The 23,905-nt window shown below is 32.6% G+C and overlaps 1 protein-coding gene and 1 long non-coding RNA gene across 6 annotated transcripts in view; one reads left to right on the top strand and one right to left on the bottom strand.

Moving 5' to 3' along the window:
• LOC136979060 (uncharacterized) overlaps positions 1 to 17,933 on the top strand; it is a 72,222-nt gene extending 54,289 nt beyond the window's left edge. Inside the window, exons 2-3 of the long non-coding RNA XR_010881332.1 lie at positions 17,663 to 17,823; positions 17,883 to 17,933. This is a non-coding gene — a long non-coding RNA (uncharacterized lncRNA). The remainder of the gene's footprint in view (positions 1 to 17,662; positions 17,824 to 17,882) is intronic.
• Positions 1 to 23,905, bottom strand: part of LOC136979059 (zinc finger CCCH domain-containing protein 10-like) — a 94,695-nt gene that overhangs the window by 31,837 nt on the left and 38,953 nt on the right. Inside the window, exon 3 of one of the 5 annotated variants that reach the window (XR_010881329.1) lies at positions 20,171 to 20,243. The exons of 3 other annotated variants lie outside the window; for them this stretch is intronic. Coding sequence is in view for 1 of the 2 variants with exons in the window: in XM_067274962.1 (XP_067131063.1) it covers positions 20,218 to 20,243 (26 nt within the window). In the remaining variant the exon portion in view is untranslated. Of the gene's footprint in view, positions 1 to 19,922; positions 20,244 to 23,905 lie in introns of those variants that run through there. One more of the 5 variants, XM_067274962.1, reaches the window with a different exon arrangement.

The raw sequence follows: 23,905 nt of genomic DNA, 5'->3' as shown, positions 1-23,905 counted from the left end.
ATTCCGTTGTGTGTGGATATTTCTGGGTCGTACATATGGCCATTGACAATGTCATTTTTGATCTGTGATAGTTCCTTATCAATTGATGATTCTCTTCGAATGTCCTTGGCGGTGATAGTTGCAGTTGAGATATGTTTAACAACGGTGTCGTGATAAGTATCATCGTGGTCTTCTGCCTGGGCTTCTTTTCTTGTTATGGGTATAGGATTCCGTGACAGGTAATCAGCATTTGTATGTTCAATCGACTTCCTATGTTTGATGGTATAATCGAAGTTGGAAAGGAAGTGCGCGTATCGTAGCATTCTTGTAGCTGTCAAAACAGGTAGCTTCTTGTCGGGATGTAGTATCGTCATCATGGGTTTATTGTCGACTATAAGAGTAAATTTCCTTCCATAGATATAATCGAAAAATTTCTTACAAGCCCAGTACACAGCAGTGGCCTCTTTATCCAGTTGGCTATAGTTTTGTTCGGCAAATGTGAGAGATCTGGAAGCAAATGCTATAGGCCGTTCTGTTCCATTTGGCATCTGGTGTGACAATATTCCAGAGAGTCCAAATGGGCTGGCATCTGTTGCTAATGTTATTGGTAGTTTAGAGTTAAATGGAATTAGTACCCTATCACTGATAATCTCAGCTTTTGCACGAATGAAAGCTGTTTCCTCCTCTGCTGTCCAACGGAATTGAGCGTTTTTCTTTAAACGTTGATTCAATGGATATAAAATGTCTGATGCATTCTTTATGAATCTGGAATAGTAATTAACAAGTCCTAGAAATTGGCGTAATTCTTCCACATTTCTCGGGCGAGGTGCATCCTGGATGGCTTTTATTTTGTCTGGAGACTTTTGTAGTCCTTCTGCACTAATTATATGTCCTAAATATTGTACTTTTCTTTCAAAGAATTTGCACTTACTGATGTTTACGTGTAAGTCATTAGCTCTCAACTTGTCTAAGACATTCAGTAAACGGTTCATGCATTCTTTATAAGTTTTTCCTTGAATTATGATGTCGTCAAAATAAGCCACCACTCCTTCAAGATTTTGGGTGAATTGGTCGATAAACTTGTGGAACTCGTTTGGTGCAGATTTAATTCCAAAAAATAATCGTTTTGCTAGATAGGTTCCACGGTGTGTTGAGATTGTTTGTATTTTCGCACTGTCATCATCAACTGATAGATGAAGATAAGCTTTGTGGATATCTAACGTGCAAAAATAAGATCCATTCTGTAATTTATTGAAAATATCTTCAATGCGTGGAATTGGGTGGCGTGAGTCGTGCAACTGTTTGTTGACTGTGACCTTATAGTCGGCACAAATTCGTACTGTCCCATTGGGTTTTGGAATAACGACTATGGGTGTTCCCCACTCTGAATAATCCACTTTTTCGATGATACCCTCACTTTCTAATTTATCTAGTTCCTTATCCACTTCTTCCTTTAATGCATATGGAACTGGGCGTGGTTTTAAGAACATTGGTTTGGCACCATCTCTCAGTTTTAACGAGCAAATATAATTAGGTATTTGGCCAACTGTGGGAGTGAATACATCTGAGTAGCGTTCTATGATTTTTGAAATGGATGTTTCTGCTTCTGTTGACGAAATGTTGTTGACTGTAGTTGTGTGACTGAGTTCATTGATGTCAATCCTTAAGCTCCGAATCCAATCTCTTCCTACTATTGCATTTTTTTGGAAGGGAACGACATACAAGTCCTCTATACTGTAGTTATCATCATATTTTGTTTTCACTTTTGCTACTCCTAGAGGTTTGAAAATATCTCCTGTGTAACTTCGAAAAGTCACTTCCGTTTTTGCTATAGGTGCGTTCAATTGTAAGCGATTGAATTCGTCGATACTGATGAGAGTGACGCGACTGCCAGTGTCACATTCAAAACGGACTTTTTTACCGTTAACGTAGATTTCTGTGAGGAGTCTGTCATCGGTTCCTGTTGTATTAACAAATATATCTAGAACGCTGTTTATATCAAAGTCAATTACACGTTCGTGATTAATATTGTGGACGTTATGATTCCTGTTGATTGTTGACGTTTGTTTCCTTAAGAATGATATGCAAACTTTCCCCGTGTGGCCCTTTTTATGACATCGTTCACATTTCAACTGGTCTTTGACTCTACAATTTACTGATTTATGGTTGTTTTTCCCGCAATGTAAGCATAGTCCTTCTAAATGGAGTTCGTGGAGTATAAGTGGGTTTCCACTGCGACCTTCTATTCTGCTTTTGTTCCGATTTGACGGTTGTATTTGGGGGTGTGAGCGTCGTTTTATTTGAGTATTTTTGGTAATTTTGTGAACAAGGTGGTTACTTTTATATACTTCGTCGTTTTCGATTTTGGAAGCTTCTATGGCTAATGCAATTTCTAGCGTCTGTTCGAAGGTTAGATCAGTTTGTTGTAGAATTTTCTCACGGATGTCGGCGTCTCGTAAACCACGTATGAATTGTACTCTTAACATTAAATCTATGACGGATTTTATACAGTCCGCATTGTTACAACTAGACTTGAAATCTGCGCTTTTCGAGAGTTGTTTTAAAGAAGTCACGTAATTTGAAATGGACTCACCATTATGTTGTACTCTGGACAAAAATTTATGCTGTTCTGTTAGGATATTTCGTTTGGGTGTTAGGTGATTTTGTAGTAACTTCATTAATTCAGCAAAGGTTCGCCTAGAGGGTATTTCTGGTGCCGTTAGGTTGGTCAGTAGCTGATAATGTTTCGGTCCAAGACAATTGATTAATATCATTACCTTAGCTTCTTCAGTAATGGCGTCAGTTCCGGTTAGTCCTTTGATTTTGAGAAAGTTATCCAGTCGTTGGGAATAGTTTTCAAAGGTCTCGGACGTTTCGTCGTAAGTTTCGAAGGTTAAGGCTTGCGTTTGGAGAACTCGTTGAACTGATAGTTCTGGTTTTGTCTCCGCTGACTGACTCTGTAGTTTCTTGATAAACACATCTAGAGTTGAAATTAATTCCGTAAGTTCACTCATTTTTATATCCTTTCTGTCTTCGTTGCTAATTTTATCCTTGTCGTCAATTTTATTCTTCTCGCCAATTTTATCCTTGTCGTCAGTTTTATCCTCGTCGCCAATTGTTGTGTCCGTAAAATAAACGATTACTGTTAACGTATATAAACAACTTTATTAAAATAGAACGTAACGGCGGGTAATACAACGTAACGTTTGTGCCTCCAGGTCTAAGTGTTACAACAGCTAACGCACGACTGCCCGAAGACAAAGAAGCACGACAAAGACAAAGGTCAGAGGTGCGGGGTCGCCTAACTAGGTCAAGGGGCAATTCGGTGTGGGTTATCCTCTGGAGGTTTACATACATAACAAATACATAACAATTAGCATTAATAAAATCTAATTCCTTTATGTATAAATGTTAATAAAATGATACTATATAATAATTGATTGCTTGTGATATGATTTATTATCGATCTAAATTCTTTTACTACTAAAAATCCAACTTAAAACCAATATAAACATAGGATGATACAGCCAACGTAGCACAACGATTGACAGCAGCGTCTCTAGCGGCAACCTCCAATAGAGGGACAGAAAATAAGCTCGATTTCGACACTATATTTTCAAGCCACTTTAACGTCACTAGTTATTGATTCATGGTAGTTCTTGAACAAAAGAAAAAAAAAGGAAACGTATACTGAACTATAAGCAGCGCACCTAGTGGAAAACTCTAAAATAGCGTAAAATGCACTGTGAAAGGCAAGAAATCTTTAATTTGATAATTTTCTTATCCTTGGTCTCTGGTCCAAAAGTAGGGTACCGTTGAATTCGTCTTGGTCCCCTCAGTTTAGATATATACTCAAAGTCCCGAAATTCCATAGGGAGTAATCTATATAATATCCCAAATTTTTGATAATCTGAAAATAACTGCATTATTTGGTTTAATTAGCATGTTATGATACCAAGTTTCATTACATCGCCAGATAAAATTTCCAAATCTCCTTTTAATTGCACTCCATTTTAAGAAGTATATGCTTAAATAACAGAATATGAAATAAACTTTTACCAATTAATGTTAATTTATAATCAGAATATTTATATAAAATAAAAAATACGTAGAACTAAACAAATACAACAATGTAACAAACTGATAAGTGTCATTATATATGTTATGGACAAAGTGATTAATATGGGCGTTATGAATAATGACCAACAAAATAGGGCATTGTAATAAATTTCAAGAATTTATCAAATTGACCGGTCATTATGAATACTGCTATCACCTAGTCGGGCAAAGTGATGAATGATAAGTTGAGGAGTGATCATTCGACATACGCTAGCCAATCGGCACTCAGTTGCGCGTGCGCATTGCATTTAGTACCGAATTTGGTGGCAGTCGCGACTGTTTGTGCTCTCGACAGATTCCTCCCAGAGGGGAGCCGCCGGCAGCTACCGAGTTGTTTAACGTTACTAGTTATTGATACATACTAATTATTGATACAACTAGTAACGTTAAACAATCAGGTGGCCTGCCGGCAGCTCCCCTCCAGGAGAAATCCGTCGAGAGCACAAACAGTTTGCAACCAACCGGCCAAGATGGTGCACATAGGTAAAATTTTGCCATTTAATTAATATAGTTCATGTAATCTTTTAAAACTAAGTACTATTTTTCTTTTAAAATACTTTGAAATAATTTACAAAAAATAAATATTTCTAAATGAAATAAGTGGAAGTTTTTCTAATCAAATTTTAAATTCGGTACTAAACACGATACGCACATGCAACTGAGTGCCGATTAGCTAGCGTATGTCGGATGATCATTCCTCAACTTATCACCATCACTTTGCCCGACTAGGTGATAGCAGTATTCATAATGACCAGTAAATTTGATAAATTAATCAATATTTATTACACTGCCTGCCCTTTTTGGTCATTATGAATAATGACCGGGTATTATGAACTTTGTCCATAACATAAAAATAAAGTCTAAAGAAGTATATAACAAGCCAATCTGATAGCACGCTCCACAAAAGCAAATCAAATATTAATTTTGTTTCCAAGAATTTATAAAATTTATTTTAATCAAGCAGTTGTTGCGCATGTGTATGGACATGTTAGGACTTTTATCCGTCTGTCAAAAGCACTTCCTTTTTAGCACACACTACTATAGTGATGTTCATTCATAACTTAAGCCTTTTCCATATAACTAGATTATCATCAATATAGTAAAGTGATGGCAAATCTGTGACCCACAAGTTTGCCATTGCTGATATAGGGTGACTTGACCAGTGAATAACTTTTTCTAATTTCCCAGAAAATATTAAGCAATCCATAAATCATCCATTTAAAAAAAAAGCACATACCATTGCTCAAAAGGGTGATTTCAGAGAGTGGATGGCAGTGATTGGTCAAACTGGATCACATGGTGTCAGCAGAAAAATGGATAACACAGAAGATACTTTAGCATTAAGATCTAAAGCACAGAAAAATAGTAAGTAATACAACTTATGGGAGATTAACATTTTTTTGCAACAGTCTTAATGTTGATCAAAGCTTGTAGTTCACTTCATTTGACTACTAGAGGTATTTAAAAGTGCAAAATACTAAAATGAGAATGTGTGATATTACACATATGTTTGTTCATGTGGTCATATTCTAGATCTGAAATAGACTGCTTACCAGTAAATGATTACCATGGAAATTCACTGGAATTCTAAATTAATGCATCCAATCATGGCAAGAATCATGCCAGTGAGTTAACAAGAGAAGTGGATGACATATAGCTTCCTACTAGTGGCTGACCAGGTGTTGTCATTTACTAGTCATTATTATTTATTGGATAAAAAATGTAGTGATAAAAAGTTAAGCCTATGACACAATGCTGAAAATCTATTCACCCACATAAAAATGAAATTTCTGTACCTGAAATGTGTTTTTAGCACAGGTTCTAAGATTATAATTATATCCAATAACTTATTTTTAGATTTAGAAACACTCATCAAACTTAGTAAACTAAGGTCTATTAAGACCAATTACAGTAGAGCATCGATTATCCGACTTAATTGGGGACTGGAGTTGGTCGGATAACCAAAAAGTATGAAAAAATACATTATTAGTATAGTGTATTAGGCCTGGTTTAAAATACTAGCCTCCCTTTCATGGTCGAGCCAGTGCTGCCAGCTAAAACATGCAAAAATTTAACAAAAATAATATTAAAGTAGCCAAGACATAGGTAAATATTGTAGCGCCACATCACTAGTGGACATTTGAATTTGCCGACTAGAACGCGGTCGGTTAACCGATTAGTCGGTTAATCGGGGGTCAGATAATCGATGCTCTACTGTATTTTTATTCTTTTATATAGACATTATTGGACAAAATAAAAGGTGAATTACCTAATAAAAATAAGTGTCTGGTAAAAAAAAAGCATAAAAATGTTTCAAATACAGTGAAGATAAGCTGGAACTTGCTGTACCAGCAGTTCAGTCAGGAAGATTTACAGCTGTATTTACCAACAACATTTTAAATCAAGAGTTTCATAAGTAACTCTTACCAGCTTGAAATCTCAAATTAACTTTTCATATTACCAACTTCATCTAACACTAGATTATGAAAACCTTGAATTTAAGCAAAGAGCTATTATAAGCTCTCTGATTTGTCCAAGTGCATCATGATTAGGGATTGCAATTGCTGAATCCCTCATCCAGCAATCCAACTGGATCCAACGCATTCTTCGGCATGCTGGACCAGCGCTGCGGATCCGCAAGTATTCAATTAACTTTCTAAATAATGGTGCAAAAGTCTATGTTGTCGGCGTTGCTGCTTTTCTGTGTGTGCTAATGCTCAGCGGCGAGAGTGGCGTTGCCGTTCAGTGTGGCACGTGCTACACCCCCCTCTCTATACCACACCGCCTGCCCTTTTACCTCTGCTGATCTAATTGCCAGTTGACTTTCCGCTCTCGCTAAATAAAATAAGTAACTCCTCTCCTAGTCCTTGTGCATAATTCTAATTTACAGTTGGTTGTGACATCAATGAATCACGTGACGGAACGATTTATGATTATTTGATGACCCTGAAACCAACTAGCGTAGAGGCAGAAAGGGCCTTCTCCGCAGCGGGATATATATATGCAATTTATTAAGAAGCAGGTTGGGAGACAACACCATCAATACCATTTGTTTCTTGAGATCCTACTTCCAGAAAAGTCAAAAAAATAACAGAAGTGATTGATTTAATTTTATTTAATCCTTTAAGATACTTTATTCAAGACAAGACTAATATTTTATAACTTCTACTATAATTCTATTATAGAATAATAGTTAAAAACTCTTACTTAAGTGGTTAGTGGGCTAGGCAAGGCAATTTTATTGTGAAAATTAGTGAGAAACTGAGACTACCTAGTTAGTTAAATAGTTAATTAAATTAATGAGTGTCAGTATCTTAGATGTATGATGATATGAATGTATGCGATTCATGATTGTGATAATAATAACTAACTACTAGATTACTATTAATTACTTACTCACACTAATAATTAAATTACAGTAGAGCATCGATTATCCGACTCAATTGGGGACTGGGGTTGGTTGGATAACTGAAAAAACGGATAACCAAAAAGTATGAAAAAATACATTATTAGTATATCGCTATTAACCTACTTCACATTGAATTTTCATCGATGTTAAGCCTAACAAAATTGTTTTAAATAATAATCGTCGCTATTGTATCGTTAAAAATGATTTCTTTATTTTCCACAAAATAAAGACAAAATAAAACATTAAGCATGGTTTAAATACTGGCCTCCCTTTCATGGCAAGCCTGTGTTGCCAGCTAAAACACGCAAAAATTTAATAAAAATAATAATAAAGTAGCAAAGATATAGCCAAATATTGTAGTGCCACATTGCTAACGGACATTTGAATTTGCTGACTAGAAAGCAGTCAGTTAACCGATGTGACGGTTAATCAGGGGTCGGATAATCGATGCTCTACTGTACTTATAAATAACTACAGACTGATATGTAGAGCCTATATAAGAAAACTGGTAAGACTGATAGCCACTTAGTCACTGATTATCCATCCTTACATTATTAAAATATAATATATTAATATAAATTAATTAGTGAATTATCTTTGCTATTATTTAACTTAGAGATAATTATAATGTAATCTTTATCTCAAGTGTTAAACCAAACCAAAGTTAAGTTTACTACCTAAATGTGTAAGAAGTTTTACTCATTTATAGTGATCAGTCTAAATAATAAAAGTTTCTTAAAATATTTTTTTTAAATACTTATTTCTTAAAAAACATAAATTGCTGGATAGATAGATAACACTTTATTGCACCAAAAATACATCTGTACTGGATCCAGCTGGAATGATGTTGGTCCAGCAAAAATCCAGCTGGATTGAAAACACTGCTGGATTGCAATCCCTAATCATGATGTGTATGTAGTTTACACAAACATGATTTCAAAGTTTAATAGATGATAGATTCCAATAGTGAAAAAACTATGCTAACTTCAAGACAGGAGTATTATTAGAATTACATGTAATTAGAAAAAATAAAAAAATGTAATAGAAATACAGAGACAGAATGTAACAGTTACCACAGAATTGTAACACAAAAAATAATACAAAATTATTATTTTGTTACAGATGACAAATTTTTACATTTCTGTAACATTGTGTACTTTCAGTAAGTTTTTTATTCACAACTTATATGAGCTTAACATGCACATATTTGATTTTTATGATATTTGAATTCTATGTAAAATAAAATCAACACAAGTCATAATCTTTTATTCAAAAATTAATTTGTTAACAGTGGTATGGTGAATACTGATTTTAACTGAACTCACAATTTAATTCTTATTCTAGATTTAACTCAAGATGGTTAATATAGTGCCAAAAAAGTCAACAAGGAATATTGAATTTATATATGAATAAAAAATATCACCTACTGAACAGTGAGCCTGTTTTCAAAGTAGATTCAAGCGAAATATAATCTCTAGAGCTTAATGTAGAGCAGCGATTCTCAACCTTCTTAGCTCCGCGACCGTCCAAATAGTAAATATAAATAAAATTAATATTTCGCGACCCCCCCCCCCCCCAAGGAATAACAACAGTATGCCTTACTATTACTAATTGAATTTTGACTGTAATTATAAATTTAAATTTTTTAAAATATTATATAATCACATTGCACTAATTTTATACATTAAGAAAATACCGACAGTATAAAAAATGTAATACAACTATTCCTATTACTTTTATGTCGCTGTGTTTATAGCGACGGGTATGAACATGCATGTATGCTGTGTACATATATGAGCAATTTACAAGTTTCAACTTGATGTGTACATGCTCTTTGTAATTTGATCTCCTATAATTCTTTCGTGTGAGAGCATGTTTGAACAAATCATGCTGTCACTAGTATAAAAGAGGTCCTGGTGATTGCACCACTTCAGTTAAGTTTTGAATGCAAAGTGTGCATCTGGTGCTTTTATTTTAGTGTGCAGTCAACTGTGAAACTGCATTAGAAATTTAAAAAAACAATTCAAAATGGATAAATTTGTGAAAAAACGAAGTGAGCCATCTACATCCAGTGAATCAGTTGGTAAAAAGACAAGGTTGTACAATGACAGTTATTTAAATTATGATTTTACCTCATTGGATAGAAAGCCACAGTACATTGTTTGCTTCAAGTTCTCTCCGATGAAAGCATGAAGCTATCAAAATTAGTTCGACACTTGGAAACTAAACATCCAGCTCATAAAAACAAACCCTTGAAATTTTTCAAAAGAAAATTACATACCTTGAGAAATCAGCAAACTTCTATTTGTAAGTTAAGCCATACTGAAAAAAGTGTACTTGAAGCATCTTATCTCATAGCATTAAGAGTAGCTAAGATGTCAAAACCCCATACAATCACCGAAAACCTCATATTGCCTGCTGCAATTGATATGGTCAGTGTTTTAATAGGTGTGGAAGAAGCAAAAAAATTGAAAAACATTGCGCTTTCTAATGACACGGCTGCCAATGTTTGCAATCAGATAATTCAGTGAGTTTGAGTGAATTTTTTAGTATTCAATTTGATGAATCAACAGATGCAGCAAACATGTCTCAGTTCTTATGTTTTATGAGGTATGAATGCAATAGGGACACATCAATCAAAGTAAATATGTTGTTTTGCAAAACAATACCGGGTCATGCAACAGGACAATGTTTTTGATGTTTTTTATGAAGCTACAAGAAACTATACTAACATAGATTGGACAAAATGTATTTCAGTATGTAATGATGGTGCAAAGGCGATAACAGGAAAGAACAGTGGATTAATGAAAATATTAAGAGATAGTCTTATACCAAGGGCGGAATGGACGCACTGCTTCCTTTGCAGGCACGCTCTTGTCACAAAAAATATGCCAGAAAATCTCAATCAAATTCTTTGTGAAGCTGTAAAGTTGGTTAATTTTATTAAAAGCCAAACCGTTACAGAACAGGCTGCTTGCTAAACTATGCGATGAAATAGGTGAAAATAAAAAATCTCTTTTTTTCCATACAGAAGTTAGATGGTTATTGCGAGGAAAGTGTTAACCCGGGTATTGGAATTGCGAGATGAATTAATAATATTTTTCCAGGATAAACAAACTCCATTCTCATTGATTTTACAGCGTAATGAGTGTGTGTTGTTGTTGGCTTACTTAGCTGATGTATTTTCGCATTTAAATGACTTGAATGTGAATTTACAAGGACGTAATAAAAACATTTTATTAATGACAGACAAAGTTCATGCATTCATTAAGAAGCTTGATATCTGGATTATTCGCCATCAAAGCAAAAATTTGGATATGTTTCCACTCACTTTGGATTATACAGTAGAGCATCGATTAACCGACCGCGTTCTAGTCGGCAAATTCAAATGTCCGCTAGTGATGTGGCGCTACAATATTTGATTATGTCTTGGCTACTTTAATTTTATTTTTGTTAAATTTTTGCATGTTTTAGCTGGCAGCCCTGACTCGACCATGAAAGGGAAGCTAGCATTTAAACCAGGCCTAATACACTATACTAATAACGTATTCTTTCATACTTTTCGATTATCCGACTTTTCAGTTATCTGACCAACCCCAGTCCCCAATTAACTCGGATAATCGATGCTCTACTGTCTTGAGAAAAATTTGAATGAACAAGACACTATTATTCACCACAGTTTGGATTGCATGAAGATGCATTTGTGTGAGCTAAAAACTCAGTTGACGAAGTATTTCCCGGAAGATAAAATGATTTCTCTAAGAGATGGGTACTGAATCCGTTTAATGAAAATGTTGCTGCTGCTAAGTTACCAGTTGAGATTCACGACCAGCTCATCGAAATGTCTGCCAACAAAACGCTACACTGAAATTTACATCTGAAGATTTAAATACGTTTTGGCTTGCTCGTTGACATGAATATGGAAATTTAGTCACAGAAGCATTGAAAATATTAATCTCTTTCGCTACATTTTATCTCTGTGAAAAGGGTTTTTCATCTGAGGTTGCGCTAAAAACTAAATACAGGAATCGTCTTTTATCACTCAAAAACAATTTGCTTTTGTGTGTTTCTAACATAGATCCATAGGAAGAAAATCTTAAATGAAAAACAAATGCAACTATCACATTAATTTCTTTTCTTTACATGTGTACTTATTGTAAGTAAAATGTTTATAAGTTTATATAATAAATGATTTTTTCTCATAAAATGATTTCATTATTGTTTTGCAACCCCCAGGTTGAGAAACGCTGATGTAGAGGATGACATGAAAGCAATTCATCAGCATTTTCCATCACTGCTATTGATGCCAAATCAAATAAATTATGCAAAATCCCTTCTGTTACTGTACGTAGTACTACTACAGATGACATTACACCCACTTTTGACAAGCTAAACTGACCATTCATACTTTACTCTTTCTACTACTACTACTACCACCACCACAATACTACCAAATGCCAATATTCAATGCCAATCATGGTTTCAAATGAAACAGCTTTAAAGGAATTAGAGACAGGCCTTCAACTTCCAGTGATGACAAACAGAATGAGCATCTTCATTGGCCAAAAAAATAGAGAAGATGGTAAAGAAACTTAAAACAAGAGCTCCATATGCAGTAACTTCACAAAAATGGAAACAGTTTTATAAGAAAATTGAAAGAGCAAAGGCAGAAAAACAACAACAAAAGAAACAAAGAAAGAGGAAGACTAAAAATAGGTTATGAAGCAATCAATAATGATGATGTCACTGCAATCAGACTCACCTAGTATCAGTTCAGTTTATACATTATCATTAACTGAAAACAAGCCTATAGAATTAGATCTCACATATGAGATTATTAAGTATGAGAGTGAATGTTATCCTAGGATATTCACATCCAAAAATGATACAAAATATGAAGTGAACACAACAATGACTGAGTAGTTCAACAAATTGGATATGGCCACATCATGAAGACAGTATGATTTTTAAAGGAATCTGCTAGAGGTCATCAATGCTCCAACTCCTATAAATAAGCATAAACATTATTTTGTGCCAAAAATTGGTAAATATAAAAATATTTGAAACTTCAGTGATTAAAAGATTAACAGTGCAGTATACGGATTAGGTTTTATTTAAAATTAAAACATGTTTTGGTCAGTTTTACACAAATTAAAACTGTTATTTTCAATAAAATATGATCTAGTCATCATCTGTTTTCAGTGATCATTGTTTTCCTGCTTGAATAAGATCATCCTTAACTTTCAGACACACAGATAGTTTTAGATTCTATCATCTTTCCACAAAACAATATACTTGACGCTTTCAAATTGCATCTCATTAATTAGGAAAAAACAGCAGCCATACAAAATAATCCTGAATTTTCACCTTAAATGGACATTCAATGGTCTTGTCACCCTAGACAAAATATTATTTAATCAGAAAAAAATTGTGAATGTTAAGCTATTTTGAATTAAATATTAAAAAAGGATGAAATCAATTCTAGATGGATTCTGATATGTAGTAAACCACTGTTTGAATTAAAAGCTGAAACAAAGAATAGAATGACTGATATTGATAAAATTATGGTAAAACTTCCTTAAGAATACAGGATTATAAAAAATTTTCTATTCTAAAGATTACAAAGATTATTCCAGTTTTAATCAATTCTGTACCAAATTTAAGATCTTAACTGCCATATAATAAACTTTATTACTAAACATTAATTGCAAATGCATTTCAGATTTCATTTACTTTGTTTTAGCTATAAATATAACTTGATATATAGAGGATTTATAGAATTCTTTAACTAATAGTTTTCTTATCATCAGAATTTTTTCAAGCCAAAATGATGTATCATTAGTGAGTCATATATTAGAATATAAAATTACTAGGCTAAAAGAAAGGATTGCATTGTTCTTTACTAAATGCACACAAAACTTTAGGAGAGGGGAAAGTGTTGCAGGAAATGTGTTCCAGATACTACATAGAAGTAGTAGTGGTTTGGGAAGTTTTGATCACACAATTAATTTTAAAAGGGAAATCGTGGCCAGCTTTGATCACTATCAAGAAAAATCTTGACACACACTGATTATAAAATTAAGTTGCAGTGATAATTTAATTAAAATTTGTCAAGTAAATTAAATTATCACTGCAACTTAATTTTATAATAATATTAAAACAAATCTTAAAAATTAATTTTATGATCAAAGTGTGTCAAGATTTCTCTTGATTGTGATAAAAGCTGCCCATGATTTCCCTTGTAAGATTAATTTTGTGATCAAAGCTTTCCAAACCACTACTACTCATAGGAAGCTTTCTCAATAAAAGAAAAATCTGGTGTGATCCAATGTTGGAAACAACAACAGGCATATTTCCCCATAGAGGATGATGAGGATGGCCAACAAACAAGAGAACAAGCAAGGCCTCAACACCCAATGGTTAGTAAATACAGGAAATACTCATTAGTTTGAAATTCAAAGGACAAAATAATCATGACTTTGAATTATCCAAGATTTACATATTTCTATACAATTTATCTGTATTCTGTTTGCTTAATATGAATATAGAATGCTATTTCCATTAATTATTAATTAATAATAATATAAATAAATAGCATGTGTCCAGTGGAACCTCACAGATTGCCAAATAAGTTTTATAAAAAGTAAAGCAGAATACCTTGAAATGTACTCCAAATTATTTTTAAAGTGGCCCAAAAAGTAGTAGCCTAAAGCACTACAAAAATCTCAATCTGCTACTCGCAGCCCAATCTTGCCATCCTAAAACACAGCCATATTTTATGAGATAAGAGAAAAAAATAGTAGTCCACATGTAAGGTGACACCTGAAATTTGTTACTGTAAAAGCAAAGCCATATTGAACAGATGCGGGTGTTTCTTGGTCTATTGGTCTCTTACAGCATGGAGGCACTTCAACCTAAATGAACAAGTTAACATATGCATTTCAAAGTTTGAACAGAATTTTTGCTTCAAATTATGAAGTAGCTGCTGTATTTAGAACTAACCGAATTCATTAATGTGTAAATCTCTATATCCCTGGCTGGAACAAAAGTAGTTACAAACTAACAGATTTTGAACTATCTGAGTTTGAATTAACAAGGATTTCCTGTACAAACTATAAAAAAATCCCATTCCAACAACAACTTCTACAGTATTGTCCCTATCCAGCCCCTATTAGAAAAAGACAAGGGTTAGATATAAGCACAACAAACCAAAACATCAAGTAAATACATAAATGTAATAAATAACACCAACCACACTTTTTCCAGCAGCAACATTTTAATACATGAATGTTTTCAGCCATATTTAGGGACCTGTCAGGTTTCAACATTAACTAAATTGAACATCTAATGAAACACAAGTGTTGCTGCTGGAAAAAGTATGGATGGTATGATTTATTACATATAAGTTCATTTACACATTAGAAAAGTTTAAATACATAAACCAACAATTTACAAAATAAAATTCACAAATAACTCAAGTAAAAACAATCTCAAAAAGATCACTTTTTACCATTTCAGATCTACAAACTCATGCACAACATCTAAAACAGATAAGGAAAAAACTTTAACACTTATAAAACACCTAACATAACACCAAAACAGGTTAGTTTACATCATGATTTTAAACAAGTTTAACATCAACATCTTATCTAACTACACCAAAACTTCAACACTAACTCACAGTCATCAATGATATACAAAAATGCACTTCAAAAATTAGCCAATGTAAGATTCTCTTTTACCATGTAAATTAAGTAATTTGCTGTCACAGCTTCCTCTGTCATCCAAGTTCTTAACTTTTCTGCCAATTCCTTCTGCTTCTTAGACCTTATATTCCTGTTCCTTATTTCTGTCATCACATATATCTGTAATGTCTTCTTCAGGGTATCCTTTCTTCCTCCCTTAATCTATCCTTACTTCCTGAACATCCCTTTTCTGTCCTCATCTTGTCCAAACTAGCTTTCTTTCACATAATTTCTTCCCTTTCTTCCAACTCTTCCTGAAAATTTGTTTTCTGATATTTCTATCCAATCACTTATACTTTTGTTTGATTTACAGATGTAAGTGATAAGAAATCTTGTTATTGTTCTTTAACTACCTGATTGCTCTCTTCCAATCCACCTTGATCTTATCCTCTAGTTCCATCATCTCACCAACACTTTCTTCACTTACTCTGCTGTTTCTTTCATTGCTTTTTTTTATTCAACATGTCATCTTCACTAATTTTAGTCTCTCTTTCTCTGTTGCTTTTATACTTCTCTCTAATCTATGAAAACAATTAATGCATTATTACTTGCTTCCTTTTCCTGTCTTGCCTCATTCTGTCTACCTGCTTGTCCTTATTCATCTTTCTTTTTAATGAAATATTTTCTCCTATCTAACTAATCTTATTTTCTTACAACTTTTCTGATTCTGCTATTTCTTGTTCCTCATTCAGACACGCTCTTCTATGTCAATAATCTCTACACATGAAGCATTTATCTTTGTTGTATGTGTCTGGAAGTTGTCTTTTTTTCATGACATTCTGTAAAACAACATTTAACTCCCTGGTAATTTAAATGCTCAATTTACAGCTAGTAGATTTGGCACATTTTCCACCATTTTCTGTCAAGATTATTCATTTTCCTGAGTATATGATGGGAGCTTCAGAATATGCTTTAAAACAGTGGTTCTCAAACTTTTTTAGGATTTCTTGCGTGATGGTCTCTTTTACAATTTGTTAAATTGCTCGTGGACCCTTTAAAATTACCGTATATCTCGGCGGACCTTCAGATAAGACGAGGTATAAATTTTCGTCGAAGTTTTATAGTTTTAGCTTATATCTGTCCTATAAGATGACCCCAAACTATCAACGACCTATGAATTTAGTTTAGATCAGCGATCATCATCTGAATAATAATACTGTATAGTGTATACAGAGTTATGACCTATTTGTAATTTTTCAAATGAACAAATTTATTTTCTTGCATCTGGCAGCACTGCCTTGCGATTGTTGCAAGCATTCGCACTGATTCGGCATTTGGGTAATGACCTTGCCTATTCACAAAAACGTCGTATGGACTATTCTATTTTGTGCACATACCCTACTCTCTATTAGTAAATAATTACAGTTTGTCCGTTTTTTTATAATGGTTTTAATTTTTATAAATTTCAATCTAATTTTTTGTATCTGTCCTATAAGATGACCCCAGATTTTCGGGGGCCTTTTTTTATGATTCAACTATCGTCTTATCTACCAAGATATACGGTAACTACAATTACATATAGGCTACTGTTACCAAAACATTTTTTGACAAACAATTATTTATTCAGAAAATGGCAAATATTAGGCATCAAATGTACATTCAATGGGATGAGTGCATATGCTTTGCTTGAAGTGACCCCTTCAGTCCCCTAGATCAGGGATGGCAAACCTTTTTGAGCCCGCATGCCATATTGTAAGCATACTTAGCTTTAAAGATGTTAATGTGTGCCAAAGTCTTAGACTTTGAATAATGATATTTAAAGAAATTAAATGACTATGCTTTAATTTGAATAAATGTAAAAAATCTGATTGAAAAAAGGATGATCAGGTGATAAACAGAAAGGATGATTGAAAAGGACAGAAATCATATGATACATTACGTGCCAGATGATTTCTGTTATGTGCCACTTTGGACACGCATGCCATAGGTTTGCCACCCCTGCCCTAGATGACTGTGGATCCCAGTTTGAGAACCACTGCTACAGAAGAACAATTTTTAACTTTTTGAAATTTACTTATAGCATTATTTTCTGTCTTTTCTGACATTTTGCCAGGTGTGTACATCAACTCTAGTTTAACTGATGGCAAGATAAAGATTAATCATTAAATTCTTATTCCCTATTTTTAGTCCCAACCTCAAAATGTTCTGTTTTGTCTCTACATGTTTTAAGAAACATGTAGAGACAAAACAGAACATTTTGAGGTTGACTAAAAATAGGGAATAAGAATTTAATCTTTTTATTTTGCCATCAGTCAAACTAGAGTTGATGTACACACCTGGCAAAATGTAACTTAAAGTACTCAATAATTCTTCTATAGTTAAGTCTTTCACATAGATTTAACAGACCACTCTCTAGGAAAATCATCAACATTTTCAGATATTTACTTCAAATTTTCACACCTCTTTCCAGGTTATTCACATCATTAACATACAGGACAAGTGAAACCATAGAAGACTGCTTCCAAGACCAGATACCAGCAGCAAGATGATTAGGAATGGCAAGGTAGAAAGCCACCAGAAGCAGGAGACAATCTGGGACCAGCTGACCAGCAGGACCATTGACAGCAGCAGGTAAGTAAAACAATAAACACAGCAGTACCAATCAATCACCAAAGACAATCCACTTCCAGATGCTTCAGGTAGACTCTATCAGACAGTAGGACATCAAGACTACAGCATCCAAGACAACAGGAACAACCTGATGACTTCTCCTTGATCTTTTGACCAAAAGGCTTAGAGAAATTTTGCAAGCTTTTTGTTTGTGGCATCAGCATATCTGTGCAAAGCCTCTGTAGAAATGTGTGTGTTCAGTATGGAAATGTTTTTGAATTTATTCTTCTTTCATATCATCTCTTTAAGGAAATTACTCTCTTTCTCCATTTATATAGTTTCCTATGAACCTATTCCATTGTATTTTATAGAAAAATGTGTAAAGCCCATAAATTTCTTTCAAATGACTGAATTTGTTTTCTAAAATAAACTTTTAATTTATCACTTGCAACATAAAACCTAATGGATGCATGAATGTTTTGAAAGTATGTTCTTATTAACATTATATTTCAAAGAAATATTGATTGTTAAGTAAGTGGATGGGAAATAATTCTCTCAGAAAATATTAAATAGGTTTCACTAATGTTTTCTTTAATATTGTCTACCCATGTGTGAGGCAAGGAGTGGTAATGTGCTAGCCATAGTGCTTAGAATTAGCTAACTCAGTTCTATTCAAATGAGAAAAGTTTATTGAGTTTAATTGAAGCATCAACCAATAACTGAACTTAACAAGTATTACATAATTTCAGCCTCAAAGAAAGTTATACTGCATAGATATATTTTACGACTGCAATTTCTGTTTTCAGATAAATTCTTTAAATAATTGTGGAAAAGTACTAGAATAAGCTAATAATTATTTTGGCATAACAGATTTTTTTAAATGACTTTTGGTGTACTTTCTTAAGAAGTATATAAAATCTTTATTTTCTTAAGGTTTTGTCAATGTATTCAACTAATTTATAAGTAATATTATAAGTATATTGATACTGAAAGCTAGAAGCATATTAAGTTTCATACGTGACAATATGCAAATTCAAAACAAAACATTTAATAAGTATTTTCACTTGTTTATTTATCAAGATAAGCAAGTATTCATAATATTTTTGAATTTGAGTAAGTTGTTGAAGACTGTCAACAGCAAGAGCATTTTTTGAAATAGGAATTGTTGTATCATACTCTGCATATTTACAATTTCAGTTCATCTCTTTCATTCTCATTTTCTGAAATAAGTTTATAACAATGTTAATAAACAAAATATACAATATTTGTATTTATAAATATAACTTCAATGTATGCTGTAAATAAATTACCAGGAATGATCCAACAATCAGCACAGACCCCACTGTGCTCAGATGTCCACAAAGTTGCCCTCCTCAAATGTTTAACTCAAATTTTTATTTTGTTACAAACATTTTTTTCACATTTGTACCAGACTGTTCCATAAAAACTTCTGTTGTACCACAATAGTTTTCTTGAAATTCCAAAAATATTTAGGTGGCTGGCCTCTACATCACAAAGTCAAACTTTAAACTGATAAAGAACCAGTAATGTTTTTGAAGTTAAAACAGAATAAACATTGATCTACAACAGCGTTTCTTAAAGTGGGCGGTTATCGCCCACTTTAAGAAACGTTGGAAATCTAAAGGGGCGCTGGAGGCAGGGTACTGAACGGGGACCAAAGGCAAAAGTTGGGGTCACTGACAGCAGTTCCATTTCCTCTGTTAAACAGATAAGAGGAAACATTGCATTTAATGGTTTCCAGATGTTGAGAACAATGTACGGTAAGGGCACAAAGTGTGAGATTCATAGAAAAGTTTTCCTAAGAATATTTCCAATCCTTTCTCACACAAGAGAAAATGAGTTAGGGGGCGTTAGGTAAAACTTTATGGAACAAAGGGGCGGTGGATCGAAAAAGTTTGAGAATCACTGATCTACAATGTTGTTGGAATTTCCCAGGCAGGGCCATCAAGAGCTTCTAAGAGGCCCCTTTTGCTATTTGTTTTTTGAACAAATGAAATACATTGCATCTATTTTTTTTTTATTAATAAAGAAACATTGTCTTAAAGATTTTATATTCTGTAGTAAAAATAACATTGAATATATAGTGATTTCAAGCCCTATAAAATTAAAGCTGTCATTTTATTTATACATATGCAAATGAAACATAATAAGTAGTTACATTATGAACACTATGTAAGAACTATATTTTTCATTAAAATTTTTAACAACAAATCAGTTATTCATAAATATGGACCCCCTAAATTTTCTCCAAGTCTAAGAAAAAATCCACAGCTCCCATCTTGACACCCTGGCAGTGCTATTGCACTGTACTTAATATATAATATAGTAGTTATAATTTTAAACTGACCTACTCAGAGCCTGATGGTCATATATTGATGAAACTTGGTATATGTGCTATTCATGTCCTGGAGTATAGAATTCTGGAAAAAAAAAAAATTAGTTCAAATTTTTGCCACTAAATGCTTCAAAAACAATTTTGTTTCAGATAACTGTTATTTTCTGCCACTTTGTTAATGAAATGGAAACCTATTAAGGGAAATATATACAGGGTGGGCCAGCGAAAACGAAACGGCAGAGTGTTCGTGTTCGTGTTCGTCCAAGCAAAGTGCTCGGACAGGTCGATTTTACTCTCGAGGGGACATCTTTTGCAATAAAGTTTTTGCGATTCTGAATACAACAGACAACAAAAAATTTTAAAAACTCATTTATTTTGTATTAACTAAACAAGCATTTATTTTGAAAAAAATGTTTGTTTAGTTAATATTCAGAATAGCAAAAACTTTATTGCAAAAGATGTCCCCTCGAGAGTAAAATCGACCTGTCCGAGCGCTTTGCTTGGACGAACACGAACACTCTGCCATTTCGTTTTCGCTGGCCCACCCTGTATATAATAGATATATACTAATAAAAACAGTAGCTGTAAACTGTTATCCCATAATTATGAGATGGGTATATAACCTATTAAAGCATAACTGTTACACAGCTTTGAAGTATTTCAAGTTATCTCACTCTTCAAAACCAAATGATTGCCAGATTAGATCATGATATATTACAGCTACTATTAACAGTAGCAGAAACATGCCCAATGTCATCCAGCAATCATTTGACTTTAATATATACAAATATAAACATCTGTAAGGCCATGTTGAATACATTTTAAGTAAAATTAAAAAATAATTTTTGTGATTGTGACCAGATGACACTTTTGTCATACTTTACATATTTTACTATGAATGCAGTAGCCTACAAGGAAAGGTCATCTCTGTGAGTTTTGTGATTTTATGAACTGCAGATGGTGCAAAACAATGGAATGAAGGACTGAAGCAAAGTTTAATCTTTGTTAAAAGTTGTAATTATATTTATTATATTATTAAACATCTGTAAGCTTGATAGTTATATCTCACTAATCTTCAGGAAAAAATGAGAACATGTTCCTATACCAAACATATCTTACATTTAACAAGAAGTTCTACAGGGAATAAATTTATTCATGGGTTCCTCTCATTAATACAATTTCTAAGAATGTTGTTAGAAAAGTAAAGGAGAAAGCCTTACGTCATCTTAAGGAACGTATCAAACTTTACAAAATCTATATAGATGTTATCCTAATAATTTGAAAGTTGATGATATCTTTGGCTTTACTTTTGCCTATCTATTTGACAATTCACTGGAACTAAAACCTAATACAGACTAGTCGAGCCAACTAAGTCTATTTTCTTGATATGTCACTCACTGAAGACCCAAATAAATATGAAATCAGCATGTATAGAAAGACTTCTTACTGGTCTATCTACATCCTGTGGACCTTTGCTGATCTGGTAAAATACAAAAATGTTTCCCTGGTGTTAATAGACAGAGCCTTCTATCTGGAATGCTCTTGAATCAAAACTCAAAAATATCTTTCTGCAAAGACATATGGCAAATCTAAACTAGTTTGGTTATGGGTTGAAATAAGGCATGAAAATATATATTTCTGCCAGACTCGAGAAATCAGATCTGAGATCCACCCTTCACTTCTTAGAAAACCTACCCATAAAATAACTACAAAAAAAAAAAATTTAATGATAGCATTATTTGAAACAGAATGCCTCTATTTTTAGCACTAGGAAATTATAGAGAAGACACAACCTTTGGATATGAACAGAGTATATTTATAGTTTAAGTCACATATGGCTTAATATTAATTAAACACAGAGTGCAAGTGAGAATGCACATATGTATACATATATCCAAATATACTGTGTATAAGCTTACATTTGTAAAATGAAAATTATCAATTTTTTCAAACTAAATTTGAGTTCTGGATGCAAATATGTTAAAATATAGAAATGAAATAAAGTTAGATTTCTGACTAAACCAAACACAATATTATATAGTGTTAAAATTGCAGACATAATAAACTGAGCATTATTAATAATGGTAAAAAAAATTACTAAAATTTTATACATTGCTAATTAATGACCACAAAATTCAATTCTTTTCTTTAATTTTAAATCAAGTGTAATAGAGCTCAAGTAAAAGTTATGACTCTCTAAGTCTAGTATTCAGATCCAGAAAACCCAAGTCCCAGAAGTACCCACTAAACTTAGATTTTATTGTATATTACAACTAGACTAACATAAATATTAAAAATGGAAAAATGTAATATAGAAGTTAGAAAATATTCAATGAAGATAATTATGTGACTTGTACCTTCATCAAAACTGTTATTTCTATTCTAATTTGAATTTTCTAATAGCTATGAATTTGAAATTTTTATTTAAAAAATCTCAAACTGAGAATGTATTCTATACTGTAGAACATAATTTTGTTTATATATATATAAATCTCTCTCTAATATGAAAGAGGACTGGCTATTTAGTCTGAAAAAACATTTGTTTTTGTAAGATTCTATATTAAAATATAAATGATTTAATGAATTCATTAATGAAAAAATTAATTAAATACACTGTTATTTTAAAACAATTTTTTTACAGAAAGTTATACACATATAGAACTATATTTAAAAAAGATTAATTTAACCAAAACAACTTTAAATTTCATCAAAATATTTTGAGATGTAGTGAAATATTTACATCTATGTTTTATCTTTAATTTAAACAACCTAACTTTTCTGGTTTCTCTACTAAAATCTATAATAAATAATTTTTGAAGTTTGTTGAAGTTGAAGTTTGTGAAGTGTGTTGAAGGTTGTTTTAATTAAAATGTGCCATGATAATTCATTTTTTTCCTTTCTCTTTCATTTAATTCACTTCTCTTTATATGAATACTCACTGTATAGAGAGAAATTTTCCTTGTTACTAGGAAATAAAAGTACAGAAAATTTAGTTAGTTTTAGTTTATTCAGGGTTCCTACTCAAGTTTTTGTATTAATGTCCAAGACTTTTCCTGACATCCCTTATAGCAGGGATGGGCAACCTTTTTCAATGTAAGGGCTGCATTTCAAAACTTTTGAACTGACGTGGGCTGCATACAAGAGAAAAGAGGAAAATAATGTTGGAAAATCAGAATTATTTATTTATATATAATTATAAATTAGCATAGGTACACTTAATTTAGCTCCTGGAACTGATGTAAATGTAATATATCGGAAATATTTGGTTAAATATTAGTCACTGGTAGTTTTAAATTAGTTTCAATGTGTCTGTTAGCTGGTTTCTTGTTTAAATTTTTACTAAGTTCATTTTAAAAACTATTTACAAACATAAGTTGTAGAAAATAAGGAAGTATACAGCAAAAATTCAAATGTTAAGCTGGGAAATTGATATATTTATTCATATTTTATGTGAGGCAGGCTGCAAAACTATAACTGTGGGCCATGAGTTGCCCATTCCTGCCTTACAATATGGCACATTTACAAAATAAAACAGCATTTGACTTACTATGCACAAATGTTTTGCTTCTCCCAACATTTTAATTAGTTATATAACTGTTAACTAGAAAAAATATCTTTTATAATTGCCAAATTATTAAAATTAAAAATAAAAAGTATTATTAAAATTCTGTTGATCCACAACCATAAATCTACATGGCTTTGAAAAAACGAAAAAATCAATTATTTATTATTATTCATTAACAAGTT

Source organism: Centruroides vittatus, unplaced genomic scaffold (genome assembly GCF_030686945.1).
Source record: "Centruroides vittatus isolate TY-2023 unplaced genomic scaffold, ASM3068694v2 contig_575, whole genome shotgun sequence".
NCBI lineage: Eukaryota > Metazoa > Arthropoda > Arachnida > Scorpiones > Buthidae > Centruroides > Centruroides vittatus.
The sequence above is the reverse complement of the archived record's forward strand: the minus strand, read 5'-3'. Positions and strand labels throughout refer to the sequence as shown.